Genomic DNA, 16454 nt, shown 5'->3' with positions numbered 1-16454 from the left:
CACATTTCAGTTAATTACTATAGCTCCTGCCTTGGGCCAATCAGTGTAATTTTGTAAATGCCAGATCTCTATGGCAAGACACATCATTCACCCAAGTTTAGTCACAATCGGGCAAGTGCTGTCTGAGATATTGCGTGTAACCAACGTACGGAGACAGATCCACAGTCCCCTCCCCGATTTCATGGTGGGGACAATGAGAATGATGACAGTTATGCCTAATTCTGTCACACAGTTAGAAGTGCTGCTCGCATTCCAATAATCTGTGGTAAAAATCACTTGAACTCATAAATCAAAATTGCCAAACATTTAAGTTCCTTTAGGAAATGTGCTATTTATTTGGTGTAAACACACCAGACGATGAAACAGAAAAACAGTCAGAGGCATATGAAACAAAACTGCGTAAACAGATATATACATATATTTGTACAGGAATATTCAAAGGAATACTGTGGGCTATATTTAAGAGCAGCCGGTCTTTAATGGTTGTATAGTGTTTGTGCATTTGTAAAGCTGAGAAAATGACCATCCCCACAACCGCACAGCTTGTGGGCATCTTAGTATATTAGCGTATGCTACACGTTTAAACTTGATGACCAATGCTAATTGTTTATTTGAGTGTTTGTGTTCACTTTTTGCATCTGTTCCTGTGCCTCTGCAGTCTGCTCTCCCTGCTTCGTCTGTGTTTGCGTAGCTTCGCAGTCTCCACTTCTCCATGCTGAGCTGTCTGCCTCTTAGGCCCTTCACTTTGGTGAGCTGTCTGCTTGCTGGGCTGGGTAGAGCTGGGAGGCAGGGGGAGCAGGAGGGCCTGACCCTGGCTGGGACAGGGGGGTCGTGTAAGGGCCCATTGGGGATATCCTGGCATTGGCCAGGGCAGCAGGGGGACAATAGGGGGACACAAGGGTGACGGGGGGACATAGTAGTGAGGCTGGGGAGGGGTGATACTCAGAGGGTACTGCTCAGAAGGGTAGCCACGCACCTACAACACACAACAAAAAAACTGCTAGTCAAGCACCTTATTTGTTTTACAAGGAAAGGAAAGGGGGATATCTAGTCAGTTGCACAACTGAATGCATTCAAAGTACTGAATGTTGAAAATATTGCCCTCTAATTCCCAGGAGTCCTCACCATGTTGCTCCAGTGTAACTTGTCCTGGCAGGAGACGCTGCCATCAGCACGCCCTGTGAAGTGGAACACAGATGACTCTGGGAGGCCTACGTTCATACTAAGAAGAATAAACAGACGGTCAAGCATTAGATACAATCTGTTCATAACATTAGCCAAAACGAAGATGCTCGGATATAAAATGGTCTGGCCCGATTCACCTGGGTGTGTCATGTGAAGGGTCATCACGGTCATCCTCTGTGCCTTGAGGTCCAGATCCCCCATCCTGGTGGGAGCTACCTACAGGGGGGCAAGGGGGAGGGCCTAAAAACCTCCACCCTACCTATATACAAGGCACTAATATCCCTAAGTAGCTGAAACAACAGTTACTTTAAGAACACAACCTGCTTCATGTACAGAGCAAATTATGAATGAATAGGTTTTGGAAATGTCCTGATGCTAAATTGCTGCTCTGCAAACGTCATAAGTCCAAATGTGTGAGTTGAAAGCTGCAATTCTTAATGATGATACAAAACACTGGCCTACCGGTGCCGTACTGAAGCCTGATTTGACGGCCAAAGAGCCAAGTGCCATTCAGCAAGGCAATGGCATAGGGTACAGCTTCAGCATGCTTGTAATACACAAACCCATATGACCTTTGGCGACCCTCGCGGTCTCGGGCGATGGTGACCTTCTTCAGTGGCCCAGCCTGGTGGTATGAAACAATGCACGATGTAAAAGTGAAACACCAGACACAGATAATGAATAATTTTTTAAAGATAAGACAATATATTGCTGTGCAACTTCCTTTTTGTTGCATTTCACCTGTGGCCACCAAAATTACTGGATGTGGCCTTATCCTGATTCTCAATCTTATCATCTCTGCATGTTTTTCACATTTAGTGTAAAAAGTGCTTTGGCTTGATAGAAATCAAACCAATGACACTACCGCATGAAACATAGGAGAAACGAATTTGTCCAACATGTATTTTAAATTGAAAACACAACTTAACTTCCACCGATAGAGAGAGCCAACTGCAAGACCTGCTTAGTTGGGTTGCAACCACTGTCACCAGGGGGTGTATTCATTATGCCAATTCTGTTGCAATCGTTTCTTAAACGGAAGAAAACAGAACGAAACGGTGAATGACATACCTCAATTTGTCGAATAGAAACTCTCGTTTTAGTTGCAACTGCTTAGACTAATGATTACACCCAGACAGGCAGACAGCTCAGCTGGAGTAAACGCTAGTGGTTTTATTTCACCCACACACCCATTGCCATTTATTTCGTCAAGTTTTTGAGCCTGTGGAAAATAGGAGCCTACCTGCAAAAATAGCTCGAAAATAATTTCCTCATTAGCTGAACTGCCTAAATTAGCCACAAAGACAGTTTTGTCTGCCTCTTTTTGGATCTGCATAATGATCCTCGGAACCTGTTGAGTTAAATTTCACCAGCTCTGAAGACCCCTAACCTGCTGCTAGATCAAAATTACATTGATCGGCGTTTGCCGTAAAAAGGATGCCAATAACAGTACATTGCGACATCTGAGGTACACAATTTGTAACACTAGGGGGCGCTGTTGCTTATCCGAAGGTCCAGGTGACAATCTGCCCATTAGTAGCGCAAAAGGTTTATCCTGTGCTAAACATTTAATGATCAAAAGTTAAAGTTGATTGCAAACCAAAATTATAACAGAAAAAAACACAGAATTACTCCAGAATAACTCTGTGTTCCTTACGCTCAATGTTCAACTTTTGACAAGAGTTTCAGGATGTGGAAAATAGAACTCAACAACAGCAGTAGAAAGGTAAGTCAAAATGTCAAGAACAGTTCTGATTGTTCTACTACCTGCTTGGAGAATAACTGGCTATCAGCCCAGCCAGAATAGGAATTTGTCATTTATATTCAAGATGTCCTGGGGCAGGGGGGTGTGGTCAGGCCTGTGGGAGTAGAGAGAGGCGGGGAACAGTGGGAGTTTACTATGATTTCTCACCTTGTCCACTTCCTGGAATGAGCACCGGCACACAGCTATGCAAACATGAAGAGTCTGGACCTCTTGACACACTGAGTCCGGGGAACTAGCGCTCTCAAGGTAACAAGGTAAGACTTCCACAATGTCAGTTCTTCTCTGCTTGTCTCTCTCCCACTCCCTATATTTCTCCCTTTATAGCTTCTTCTGAAGTATTCTTGTGTAATAGAGAGGATTGTTGGCAGGCTACAGCCTGTACAGTATGGAGAATTGCATTTTCTCAGTGTTTTTATTCCTTTGTAAACACTTGCAGTCTAATAATAGAAATAAAGATGTGTCTGTGAGCAACATGTGACAGGGATTCGTCTTCTGCTTGTGTGAATGATTAACTTTTTGTTTTGGTGAGAACTCAGATATAGCTCAGTGCCAGTGGAGGCTGCTGTGGGGGCGGACGGCTCATAATAATGGCTAGAATGGGAGTCAATGGAATGATATCGAACGTGGTTTCCATGTTTGCCGCATATGACAAATACATTTGATTTGATACCATTCCATTGAATCCATTCTATCCATTACCATGAGCCGTCCTCCCCTCAGCAGCCTCCATGCACATTTCCATGCGAGTTTTGAACACACCCACAAGGATTCACACTGATAAACATGCAATCATTGTCACAGGGTCAATGGTGTCATTGTCGGAAACCTGTTTTTCCTCTCTCTCTCTCTCTCTCTCTCTCTCTCTCTCTCTCTCTCTCTCTCTCTGTACAAAAACATAGATTCTATGGCATTCTCATGCACACACAAAGTGAAACTGTAAAGGGAGGGCGAGGCAACTTGGAAGAAACTGAGTTCCAAAGAATGCAATGATAATGCGCATGCATCCATGCTGCTAATTGGGAAGGTGTCTGTGCTTATGTGTATGCCAATTGGTGGGCACCAATATCAATACTTGGATATGATATCGATATCGTTTGAGCATGGCATATCATGATATCGGTTTATCCTTGCTGTTCTCACTCTAAATGTAACGTCACTTCATGCACAGCACACCCACAAGCACCTTCCGACATCCATAGTTATAGATCAGTGGTACAATTTGTAGCCTTCCTAGCGGTCAAGACATATCCCTGTATATACTGTACCTTTATCAGTGGGGCAGCTTAGCAAATCAATCATGTACTTTGTGATAATAGCCCCGAATTTGGCACAAATGTAGATTTATTTACCCTGAAAATATTTAGATATGGAGCCACCCCAGATTTGGCCCCTGGGGGGCGGGGCAACTATCTTTCAAAATAGCTGCCGCAATACCATTATGAGATGATGGCACCACATTTGGAACAGAGGTAGATTTATGGATTCTTAGAAGATGTAGGTATCGAGAAACACAGATTTGGCCCCTGGGGGTCAGTGGTGGCCATTTTTCAAAATTACAACTCTGTAATGCAATGTTACATTTCTTAAGGCCTTTTTTAGATACATCTACCTCTGTGCCATCTTTGGTGTATTTATGTAGCTTGAAATTTCTGCAATTGGAACTAATTTAAAGGCACAATTTAGTATGTCTGGGACTTTTGGTGGTGACTGATCTGAGGCAGCATCGAGTAAAGGTGTACTATACACCCTTTCAAGAGAGATGAGTACAACATCAAAAGCCCTGGAATTAACCAGCTAATTTACTAGGGGCTATAAAGCAAAGGTAACTCATGGCTTTGGATCGCATCTGATATCCTGTATTCATGTACATAAACCAATGCTGTACATCAAACAATGGCAGGCGTGTTATAAAATTGTTAGGATATGTACACAAGGGTCTCTAAACTATAACATACATTATAACATCTAGCCTAATTGGGTGTCAATGGCATTTTGTAAGATGGCTGACATGGTCTCCAGGGGCCAAAGCTATGGTGGCTCCTTGTCTAAAAAGTGTCAGGGTACATACTGTACATACACTGAGTGTACAAAACATTAAGGACACCTTCTCTTTCCATGACAGACTGACCAGCTGAATCCAGGTGAAAGCTATGATCCCTTATTGATGTCGCTTGTTAAATCCACTTCAATCAATGTAGATGAAGGGGAGGAAACAGAATAAAGAGGGATTGGTACTAGGTGCCAGCATAGGGCTGTTGCGGTGACCATATTATCGCCACACTGGTGGTCATGAGTCATGAAGCCAATTCGTGGTGACCATTAAGTCACTGTAATTGCGCTTTTCCAAGCTCTGATGCTGCTGATGGTCATTCGTAACATACCGAACTTGCTAACTGCCTGGTACTCAGCACTCTATTGTCCCTCTAATCACTCTGACATCAATGCAAATGTAATCGATGAGCTCATGTTGCACAGCATTTCTATAGGCTATGGAATTGTGTGAGAAAACAAAGTGATGGCCTCTACTAAAAATAGGAGGATCCCATCAGCTTTCTATAGAATAGGCTTACTATATTTATTTCTCAACTTTGCTAATATTAAGCACATTGTTTGTCTTTATAACAGGAGTATAGCCTACCTGTCTGGCATGAAAATGAACCACAGGAAAAGCATATTTTTCTAATCATAGTCGCACACCTCATGTAGCCTAGCCCAAAGTGGCCAAATAACTTCTTAAAATGAAGCACATTAACCGCTTACAAGGGGTTTAGAGCCTAACTAGCATACATAAGCAGCATGTGAGTTTCAGGATTGGGAAATATAATTTTCACCCTAAAAATTCACCTTTATAATAAAAGCATTACATGCATAATCGCATTTGCAGTCACTTTTGATGATGGTGTTTTGGGATAATGGAATATTGGCGCTTATAGCCTACTGCCATGTGTGCATTGTTGCGCTTATAATTTCAAGAAATAGCTTAATGGTTTATCAACATTTGAAGCTAAATGTTTGTTTCTGTTGCGTCGGCCACCTTGCGTAAAAATGTTTTTTTTTATTTTTATGCTAGTGGTTGTATTCATTTGGGATTTATTGCACCCCACAACTGTCTCAGACTATGTTTGGAATATTTATTTCTTGCACAGAATAGAATAGCTCAACTTTTGTACTATGGGGGATAGTAGATTGACCTAGACTGGTGCTTTTGCTGTTCGTTAGGCATACTCATCTTGTTAGCTGAGGAAATCGTCAATATGCACCTCGGATTTGGATAAGGACGTGCGCAGTTGCGTCCCCAATGTGTCTGTCTTCACTTGTAGCCTGTGAGAAAGACCCGATCATGTGACAGAACCATGTGCGCGAGAGGCGCTTCGAATTGTGCAGCGCTGAGGGAGAAAAGTACAATGCAGCACTCAAGCAACTTTAGAGTCTCACCATGCAGCCTTACAATGTATTAAAAATCAAAACATATAGCCCAACCTTTGTAGAACAACTAACGTTGCATTAATAATTCTAAATTATATCACTCCCTGACCTGAGAGAGCCTTTTTATGTCTCTATTTTGGTTTGGTCAGGGTGTGATTTGGTTGGGCATTATATGTTCTATTTTCTATGTTTTTGTATTTCTTTGTTTTGGCCGGGTATGGTTCTCAATCAGGGACAGCTGTCTATCGTTGTCTCTGATTGGGAATCATACTTAGGCAGCCTTTTTTCCCTGTTGTAGTTGTGGGTAGTTATCTTTGTTAGGGGCACTATAGCCCCTGTAAGCTTCACGGTCATTTCCCTGTTTTGTTGGTGACATTTTACATAAATTAAAAGAATGTGTACGCTCACCATGCTGCACTTTGGTCCACTTCTTACGACGCCCGTGACAAATTAAGTATATAGGAGTATCTATTTATTTGTTAACTGCTCAACACAGAATAGCCACATGTGCACACTCCCTCAAATCGTTTGGAAAATATTAATATTTTATTCAGCTTCGTTCAATTGTGTTCTTCATACTATAATATAAAATAATGCCACAGAATTATAAGCAAATCTTGTCTGCTAAACTAACAAGTGTACCCCACAGCCATAAGGCATAGCCACATAAGGACCTAACATAAGGACAACTCAGAGTATGCTATTCTTTTCTTCTGAAATAGATGACATTTTCTTCATATCATGCTTCTTTAGACCTGTCTAAAATAAATAATGGATTTATTGTGAAGGTGTAGGCTATATTACATGGATTTATTAGACTTTTTAACATGCAGATGTTGCAAAGGTCGTCATCAGTGGCTTGTAGGCCCTGTGTGGAAGCCAGGCGATGCTAAATGTGTTTATGTTAATTAACGGTCAATTACCGTGAGACCGACAGTTGTTTTCTTGACAATCCTCGGCTGACGAATTTTCGTGACCGCCACACCCATAGCCTGGCGTACCAATTTGTGTCAAGAACGGCAATGCTGCTGGGTTTTCACGCTCAACAGTTTCCTGTGTGTATCAAAAATTGTCTACCACCCAAAGGACATCCAGCCAACTTAACACAACTGTAGGAAGCATTTGAGTCAACATGAGCCAGCATCCCTGTGGAACACTTTTGACACCTTGTAGAGTACATGCCCTGGCGAATTGAGGCTATTCTGAGGGAAAGGGGGGGCATTTTTAATGTTTTGTACACTCAGTGTATCTGTCTGTGCTAAATTTGGTGTGTTTATCTGAAAATAGGCCTTCTGAACTGAACTGTGGCCATTCTGTAAGATGGCTGCCACGGCCCCTCAGGCCAAATCTGTGGTTGGTCTATATCTAAATCTTTTCGGGGTACATCAATCTACCTCTGTGCCACATTTAGTGTGTTTATCTCAAACAAGGCCTTCAGAATTGTAACATTGTATTACCAACAGTGGCCATTGTGTAAGGTGCCACAGCCCCCAGGGGCAAAATATGTGGTGGAGACAAATTTAGAGCCTTTATCTTAAAATAATTATAAAATAATGGTACTATTGGCAGCCATTTTCATAGATAGCTGCCACGGCCCCCAGGGGCCATAAATGTGGTGCCTACATATTTAAATATTTTCAGGGTACATACATCTACCTCTGTGCCAAACTTGGTTTATATAAAAAGGTCTTCAAAACTGTACCATTATATTACTGACAGTAGCCATTTTGTAAGATGGCCGCCACGGCCTCCGGGGTCCAAATCCGTGGTGGCTCCATATCTAAATATATTTTATTTATTCAGTGGAGCCCAATTGAAACCATGGTCTCATTCACAATGGTGCCCTGTGAACAAACAACTCACAACATGATGAATCAATAAAGCAGCCAAAAAGTAACTATAAGATACAGCAGATACAGACACACCACATCTCAACAACACTAATAAACCACCACAATCAACCAAAACATTTGCAGGTCTCAGTGAATTCATCCCTCATCAGCATTCTAAACTGCTCTATTTGCACCAGGGATTCAAGATTTAATGAGGTTTCTAAATGATTCCAAACATGGGGGCGTTAAAACTAAAGGGTACCTAGGTTGGTAGGGACCTCGAGTTAAAAGGAATTTAACCTAGGCAAGTCATTTAAGAACAAATTATTATTTACAAGAATGGCCTGCCGGGGAACACTGTCTTGTTCAGGGGCAGAATGCCGGGGCGGCAGGGTAGCCTAGTGGTTAAAGCATTGGACTAGGAACCGGAAGGTTGCAAGTTCAAACCCCTGAGCTGACAAGGTACAAATCTGTCGTTCTGCCCCTGAACAGGCAGTTAATCCACTGTTCCTAGGCCGTCATTGAAAATAAGAATTTGTTCTTAACTGACTTGCCTAGTTAAATAAAGGTAAAAAAATAAATAAAAAAAGGGGGCAGAATGAGAGATTTTTACCATGAAAGGTTGCTAGATCAGGGATCTAGCAACCTTTCGGTTACTGGCCCAACACTCTAACCACTAGGCTACCTGCCTCCCCTGTGAATGGCGTTGCCGTTCTTGACACAAATTGGTACGCCAGGCTAGGGGTGTGGCGGTTGGAAGCTTGTGCAAAGGGGCTTTGTAAACAAAAAGGAAGAAATTGGGTGCTCTATGGGAATTAAGAGAGGTCTGTGACAAATTTGGTGCCTTCTTCTCAAAACAGTCCTCCTGAATTGTAAAATAATATTATTGCGGTCTTTTTTTAAAATGTCTGCCATACCCCCAAGGGCCAAATCTCGGGTGGCTTCATATCTAAATCTTTTCAGGGAGCATACATCTGTGCCAAATTTAGTATTTGTTTATCACAAAATGCATGATTGTTTCAGATTTTTCCGCTTAGCCCCCCCCCATGATAGGCCACTGTTATCCTTCAAGTGTCTTGCCATCATTGCGTTCTGACCAACTCCAGAGGCAAACACCCAAACCACAGCCACATGGAAGTTGATTGACACTCAAAGCTGTCAATCAAGCCATTAACCCATAAGTGCCTACTAAACCCATGTTACATCCCACACTGCGCTGTGCTGTGCTCTGTCCTATGCCGTGTGAATCCTTGTCTTAATTAAACCCAACTCAACGGTAATCCACCTGTCTTTCATCTGTGCCCTGATCAGCAAACCCATTAAGCAATCCCAAACCTAAGAATATACAGTCCACCAAGTCAATTAACATTTACATTTGAGTCATTTAGCAGTAACTCTTATCCAGAACAACTTACAGTGCATTCATCTTAAAACAGCTAGGTGCTAACAACCACAAATCTCAGTCATAGTAAGTACATTTTTCAGTCCTCCATTACAGTTGACCTACACTTTTATGTAAAAGAGCATACATGACTGTTCCAGCAGGCACAAATCCTCTCAAAGGCTCTTCATTTAGTATTTTTAACTGCCTGCTGATGGGCCATCAACAGGTTTCCCATTGTATCCAAACTGATTAGGAAGGTTTAGGCCTCCAGAACATTTGATACCTGGCCCAAAGGGCAATTAGTAAAGAGTTGTCTAAACTTCACAAGCTGTGGATGTGAAGTCTATACAGTTGTAATGTTATTCATTCAAACCAATGTGATCAAGAAAATTCAACGGATATGTAGATTTACCTTATCATTGCCCATCACTAACACCTATCACTATGAATAACCCTTCTCCCTGGAACCAAAAATAATTCACTTATGGGGGCAGCTGAAAAAAAAACATTTTGGAACCATATTTTCTAAGAGCTTACTCTATGAGTTCAGACATGCCCTTATGCACCTAGTACTGCACTGACGCAGTGAAAGGAATGCACCATATCGTGTCAGGTAGTACACAAACACACCATAGTCACCCAATGGGAACACAGAGAGGGACAGAGATATTCAGCTCAGTCAACTGGTCGCCGAGCATAACTCTCATGTCAATGTACAATCAAGTAGTGTTGCTTGAAAATAGTTGGAGAAAGAGATTCACCCTGTTTTTGTAACATTTTGTAACCACTAACCATTGTAACAATAGTCTTATAACTGGCTCGTTGCAGGTCTGAAGGATGTCCTTTTGGTGGTGCCTGACACTGCTGCTGGGATCTGTTGCAATATACAGCGGTATGATGAACTTACACACACACACTTTAACTGCGTAAAACCTAAGCTGGGGACATCAAATAATACTCCCCCAGCTGTTGGAAGATCTTTTGGAAACTTTAAGACATCATTAAAATAGGTTGTTTAGTCAGAGTGGTTTTTGGTGGTGGTCATACGCACAGTGAAACCAGTCACTGACAGGAAATACTACTTCTGGAACTTCCTATTCAACAATGACCGTGATTTTCCTTTCTGACTCTTTTTCTCTCTCTCTCTTTCCCTTTGACTTACTCTGTCTTCAGCCCATGAATGTGATGTGTTCACTGATCTGGACCTCCATCACTCTATCATCGGGACCAGCCTGTATGTGAAGCTGTTGCTGTACACCAGAGCTAATCTTATCTGTGGTCAGGAGCTGTCCCACCACAACCTGTCAGCCCAGCCCCTGTTCAACGTCACCAAACCCACCACCTTTATCGTTCATGGCTACCGTCCTACGGGCTCTCCGCCCGTCTGGATCCATGACATCACACAGCAGCTGCTGGCCCGCGGAGACATGAACGTCCTGTTGGTGGACTGGAACCGCGGAGCTACCAATGTCAACTACCTGAAAGTTGTGACCTACACACACGATACAGCAGACAACCTCACTGCCTTCATCAGAAATATGCAGGTAAGAGTGGGTGCTTAGTCTGAATACTGTATCTCACATACTTATTTAGGGCCCTACTTAGGGCCACATGTATTATGTATGTAATAACAGCTTAATATTTATTTAGCCTATTTTTGTCTGTTTCAGGAGAATGGTGCCTCTCTTAGTTCCATCCATATGATTGGAATCAGTCTTGGAGCTCACATCTCAGGCTTTGTTGGAGCCAAATTCAATGGAAAAATTGGGAGGATCACAGGTTAGAATCAGTGGAATAGATTTTCTGCTCATTCCTCCCCGCTTTTGTTATAAATAGTGCAAGCTAACACATTTATCCTACAAATGTACTGATCTGATGTGGACCTGATCAGCTCTAGATCCAGCGGGGCCTATGTTCACTGGGAACCCCCCAGAGGACCGTCTGGACCCCACAGATGCACAGTTTGTGGACGTGGTGCACACAGACATGGACGGTATGTATGGGTCTCTGCTTGCATGTTTGGCGTTCACTGAATACCAAGGGAATCGGCTATTATTGTGTTTTCTGTTGTGTATCTTCATGTGTTCATTTTGTATTACCAGCATTTGGGTTCAGGAAGCCTTTGGGCCACATTGATTTCTATCCTAACGGTGGAGCCGACCAGCCTGGCTGTCCAAAGACCATCTTCTCAGGTAAGTATCTTGGTAAGACAGGCATAACAATCAAACTGGTTAGCCAGAGAGATCATTCAAAAATCCCATTTGCACAAGATGTCGTCCTTCAAATGAGACGTAGGACATGTGTATCACATAGTTCATTCCTGTGACGGTAAACATATTAATTATGTCCTCTCCCCTTCCTACTCTCCAAGGGTCCAGCTATTTTAAGTGTGACCACCAGAGATCAGTGTTCCTCTATCTGGGCTCCATTAACCGGACCTGTAACATCAGGGCCTTCCCATGCTCTTCCTACACCGAATTCCTGGACGGACGCTGCATGGACTGTGATCAATTCAAACCTGCCGGATGCCCAGTCTTTGGTTGTTACTCTCTAACTCCCATTATATTCATGAGTTTCTCCATTAGATTCATGAGTTTCTCCATTAGATTCATGAGTTTCTCCATTAGATTCAAGCTTTTCTAATCGCACGTAATCACAAAAAGTTTGCCAACTCGCCAACATCAGTGCCTTGATTAAGCTAACGTACATTCCTGAATCACACACAGTTCTTTCAGGTGAAGACCAATCCATCTTTGGAAGACAGTGTCCCTTCACATTGACATAACATGGCTGTTTTATCTGTTGTTCCAGGGTATGATAGCATTGAGTGGAAGGATACTCTTGTGCCTCTGAATCAAACCAGGGTTTTCTTCACCACCAATAAACAGACTCCATTCTGCAGTAAGTGGACAATCATTGGCTTACATACACATTTGACTTCTATAAAGAGAGACTTTCTGGGAATATTGCTTTGGTCCGTCTTTTTTAATCTTCTAACCACTTATTTTCAATGATCAGGCGAAATGTACAAGATTAACTAGATTGGAAACGTAATGAGATCTCTAGTAGGCCATTGGTCGGAGGAAATTACGCTTCTCTCTCTCTCTCTAAGGGACAAACTACAGGGTGGATGTTGTAACATGGAACCACGATACTCGCTGGGGCTACATCACCATCAAACTACACAATGGTGCTGAGGTGACAGAGGCAACAATAAACCAGTAAGTTACAATTTTCTCACTGTATCATTCTCAAAACTACACATATACACACTCTTGGGGGGGAAGTGATTAACATTTCATTCTCTCTCCATCTTCAGTAAAGCATCCAAGTTTGAGAAGTACTCAGAGACCAGATTATTGGCCCAGTTTGATAAGGACATACAGAAGGTCTACAAGATCTCAATCAAATTCTCTACAGGGAATGCATTACAGCCAAAGCTCAAACTACGAGTGCTCCGCATCCGTCTCACACACCTGGAGCGTAAAGACAGGTCAGTGTTAGTTTGTACCCTCGTTCATCTAGGGCTTCTCTCACGTGTCACTTATTTACTGTAAGTACTATACCTTCAAAGTACTTATACCCCTTGACTTATTCCACATTTTGTGTTACAGCCTGAATTCAAACTGGATTTTTAAAAAATTAAAAAATCTCTCTCTCTCTCAGTGAAAACGTGTTTTTAGAAATGTTTGCAAATGTACTGAAAATGAAGGAATGTCATTTATGTACATAACGATTTAACACCTCTGAGTCAATACTTTGTAGAAGCATCCATTCTGTTGCTTTTTTATCCTGAAAAACTCCCGCGTTCTTAATACTTACAAGCATGCTCATTGGGCTCCCGAGTGGTGCAGCGGTCTAAGGCACTGCATCTCAGTGCAAGAGGCGCCACTACAGTCCCTGGTTTGAATCCAGGCTGTATCACATCCGGCCAAGATTGGGAGTCCCATAGGGCTGCACACAATTGGCTCAGTGTCATCCGGTTTTGGCCAAGGTAGGTCGTCATTGTAAATAAGAATTTGTTCTTAAATGACTTGCCTAGTTAAATGAAGGATATATACACTGCTCAAAAAATAAAGGGAACACTAAAATAACTCATCCTAGATGTGAATGAATGAAATATTCTTCATTTCATATAATTAATTTCACATAATTGAATGTGCTGACAACAAAATCACACAAAGATTATCAATGGAAATCAAATTTATCAACCCATGGAGATCTGGATTTGGAGTCACACTCAAAATTAAAGTGGAAAACCACACTACAGACTGATCCAACTTTGATGTAATGTCCTTAAAACAAGTCAAAATGAGGCTCAGTAGTGTGTGTGGCCTCCACGTGCCTGTATGACCTCCCTACACCGCCTGGGCATGCTCCTGATGAGGTGGCGGATGGTCTCCTGAGGGATCTCCTCCCCGACCTGGACTAAAGCATCCGCCAACTCCTGGACAGTCTGTGGTGCAACGTGGCGTTGATGGATGGAGCGAGACATGATGTCCCAGATGTGCTCAATTGGATTCAGGTCTGGGGAACGGGCGGGCCAGTCCATAGCATCGATGCCTTCCTCTTGCAGGAACTGCTGACACACTCCAGCCACATGAGGTCTAGCCTTGTATTGCATTAGGAGGAACCCAGGGCCAACCGCACCAGCATATGGTCTCACAAGGGGTCTGAGGATCTCATCTCGGGACCTCTGGCGAGCACGTGGAGGGCTGTGCGGCCCCCCCAAAGAAATGCCACCCCACACCCTGACTGACCCACCACCAAACCGGTCATGCTGGAGGATGTTGCAGGCAGCAGAACGTTCTCCACGGCGTCTCCAGACTCTGTCAAGTCTGTCACGTGCTCAGTGTGAACCTGCTTTCATCTGTGAAGAGCACAGGGCGCCAGTGGCAAATTTGCCAATCTTGGTGTTCTCTGGCAAATGCCAAACGTCCTGCACGGTGTTGGGCTGTAAGCACAACCCCTACCTGTGGATGTCGGGCCCTCATACCACCCTCATGGAGTCTGTTTCTGACCGTTTGAGCAGACACATGCACATTTGTGGCCTGCTGGAGGTCATTTTGCAGGGCTCTGGCAGTGCTCCTCCTGCTCCTCCTTGCACAAAGGCGGAGGTAGCGGTCCTGCTGCTGGGTTGTTGCCCTCCTACAGCCTCCTCCGTGTCTCCTGATGTACTGGCCTGTCTTCTGGTAGCGCCTCCATGCTCTGGACACTACGTTGACAGATACAGCAAACCTTCTTGCCACAGCTTGCATTGATGTTCCATCCTGGATGAGCTGCACTACCTGAGCCACTTGTGTGGGTTGTAGACTCTGTCTCATGCTACCACTAGAGTGAAAGCACCGCCAGCATTCAAAAGTGACCAGAATATCAGCCAGGAAGCATAGGAACTGAGAAGTGGTCTGTGGTCACCACCTGCAGAACCACTCCTTTATTGGGGGGTATCTTGCTAATTGCCTATAATTTCCACCTGTTGTCTATTCCATTTGCACAACAGCATGTGAAGTTTGTCAATCAGTGTTGCTTCTTAAGTGGACAATTTGATTTCACAGACGTGTGATTGACTTGGAGTTAAACACAATGTAAGTGTTCCCTTTATTTTTTTGAGCAGTGTGTATATATATAATGCAGCCAGCACTATACTTGAAAATATGGAGAGTGGTACTCAGTAATATGTTATATTGGATTTGCCCCAAACATAACACCTTGTATTCCAAAACAAGTTAATTGCTTTGCCACATTTTTTTTGCAGCATTACTTTAGTGCCTCCTTGCAAACGGGATGTATGTTTTGGGATATTTTTAATTCTGTACAGGCCTCCTTCTTCACTCTGTCAATTAGGTTAGTGTTGTGGAGTAACTACAATGTTGATACATTAAACTTTAAAGTCACCATTGGCCCTGAGCGATTTCTTTCCTCTCTGGCTGTCTGTGTAGTGACACATTTTGGATGGTGTAATTAACTTAATTCTCAAATGGATATTCAATATCTGCTTTATTTTTACCCATCTAGCAATAGGTTCCCATTCTTTGGAAGGCAAAACCTCCCTAGTCTTGTGGTTGAATCTGTTTTTAAATGCACTGCTCGACTGAGGGACCTTACAGATAATTGGATGTGTGGGGTACAGAGATGAAGTAGTCCTTCAAAAATCATGTTAAACACCATTATTGCACACAGTCCAAACTTTTTCCTAAACATTGGGGTTGAATACTTGACATTTCAGCTTTAAATTTTATAAAAATATTCAAAATTATACTTTGACATTATGGGGTACTGTGTGTAGGCCAGTTACAACAAATCTCAATGTAATCCATTTTAAATTCAGGCTGTAACACGTGGGAAAAGTCAAGGAGTGTATACTTTGAAGGCACTGTACATATGCCATCTCCAGACTTTTGCCCATTGTGACTGTGTGTCAAGTCATTGTTTCCTTGTGTAATTTTGCATGAATGTCACCTATCAAACTTACACTTTTACTGTCACACACACAGGCCTCTCTGCCGCTATGACGTCATCCTGGAGGAGAACAAAGAGTTGACCTTCAGACCCATCCCCTGTGAGGAATCCAACTTCTGAGACAATAGCAGATCTACGATGTACAGAATCAGCAGCGGCCATATGATGGCTCTCTGGATAAATCGTGTGAGGCGGTTGACCCAGATAGCTACTCACTGTCAACTCCTTGTATTCAGTGGCTTAAGTCTAGTAAGAGTCCAGAGCATTTTAAATAAGTGCGAGTGTGATGATTTGTATTTATTACAAGAATATTGAAAAGTACTATGATTGTGTCTATCACTGTGTGGAATGATATGGTAGAGGAATCATACTATAAACCACAATATTTTAATGTCAATCAATT

General features: G+C 42.8%; 2 protein-coding genes across 4 annotated transcripts; one reads left to right on the top strand and one right to left on the bottom strand.

The window, feature by feature from the left end:
- Positions 1 to 311: 311 nt before the first annotated feature.
- Positions 312 to 2608, bottom strand: rbm11 (RNA binding motif protein 11). Of its 2 annotated transcripts, none has more exons than XM_029671992.1 (5): positions 2429 to 2608; positions 1648 to 1810; positions 1323 to 1401; positions 1126 to 1222; positions 312 to 976 (listed from the first exon to the last, which is right to left on the bottom strand). In XM_029671992.1, exons 1-5 carry the CDS (start codon positions 2519 to 2521, stop codon positions 626 to 628), a joined length of 783 nt encoding a protein of 260 aa, XP_029527852.1. In that variant the 5' UTR covers positions 2522 to 2608; the 3' UTR covers positions 312 to 625. The 2 variants fall into 2 exon arrangements, with proteins under 2 accessions (XP_029527852.1, XP_064878912.1); XM_065022840.1 differs by having other exon boundaries at positions 1648 to 2215; positions 2429 to 2519.
- A 489-nt stretch (positions 2609 to 3097) lies between these two features.
- On the top strand, positions 3098 to 16372 carry LOC115135554 (lipase member H-like). Of its 2 annotated transcripts, none has more exons than XM_029670352.2 (11): positions 3098 to 3204; positions 10421 to 10484; positions 10766 to 11136; positions 11263 to 11371; positions 11484 to 11585; positions 11695 to 11784; positions 11964 to 12131; positions 12404 to 12493; positions 12705 to 12813; positions 12912 to 13085; positions 16087 to 16372. In XM_029670352.2, the coding sequence occupies exons 2-11, from the start codon at positions 10430 to 10432 to the stop codon at positions 16169 to 16171; spliced, it is 1353 nt and encodes a 450-aa protein (XP_029526212.1). In that variant the 5' UTR covers positions 3098 to 3204; positions 10421 to 10429; the 3' UTR covers positions 16172 to 16372. The 2 variants fall into 2 exon arrangements, with proteins under 2 accessions (XP_029526212.1, XP_029526213.1); XM_029670353.2 differs by having other exon boundaries at positions 3108 to 3196.
- The last annotated feature ends 82 nt before the right edge of the window (positions 16373 to 16454 follow it).

The sequence above is a fragment of the Oncorhynchus nerka genome, linkage group LG10 (assembly GCF_034236695.1).
Source record: "Oncorhynchus nerka isolate Pitt River linkage group LG10, Oner_Uvic_2.0, whole genome shotgun sequence".
Lineage (NCBI taxonomy): Eukaryota > Metazoa > Chordata > Actinopteri > Salmoniformes > Salmonidae > Oncorhynchus > Oncorhynchus nerka.
This window is presented reverse-complemented; position numbering and strand designations above follow the sequence as displayed.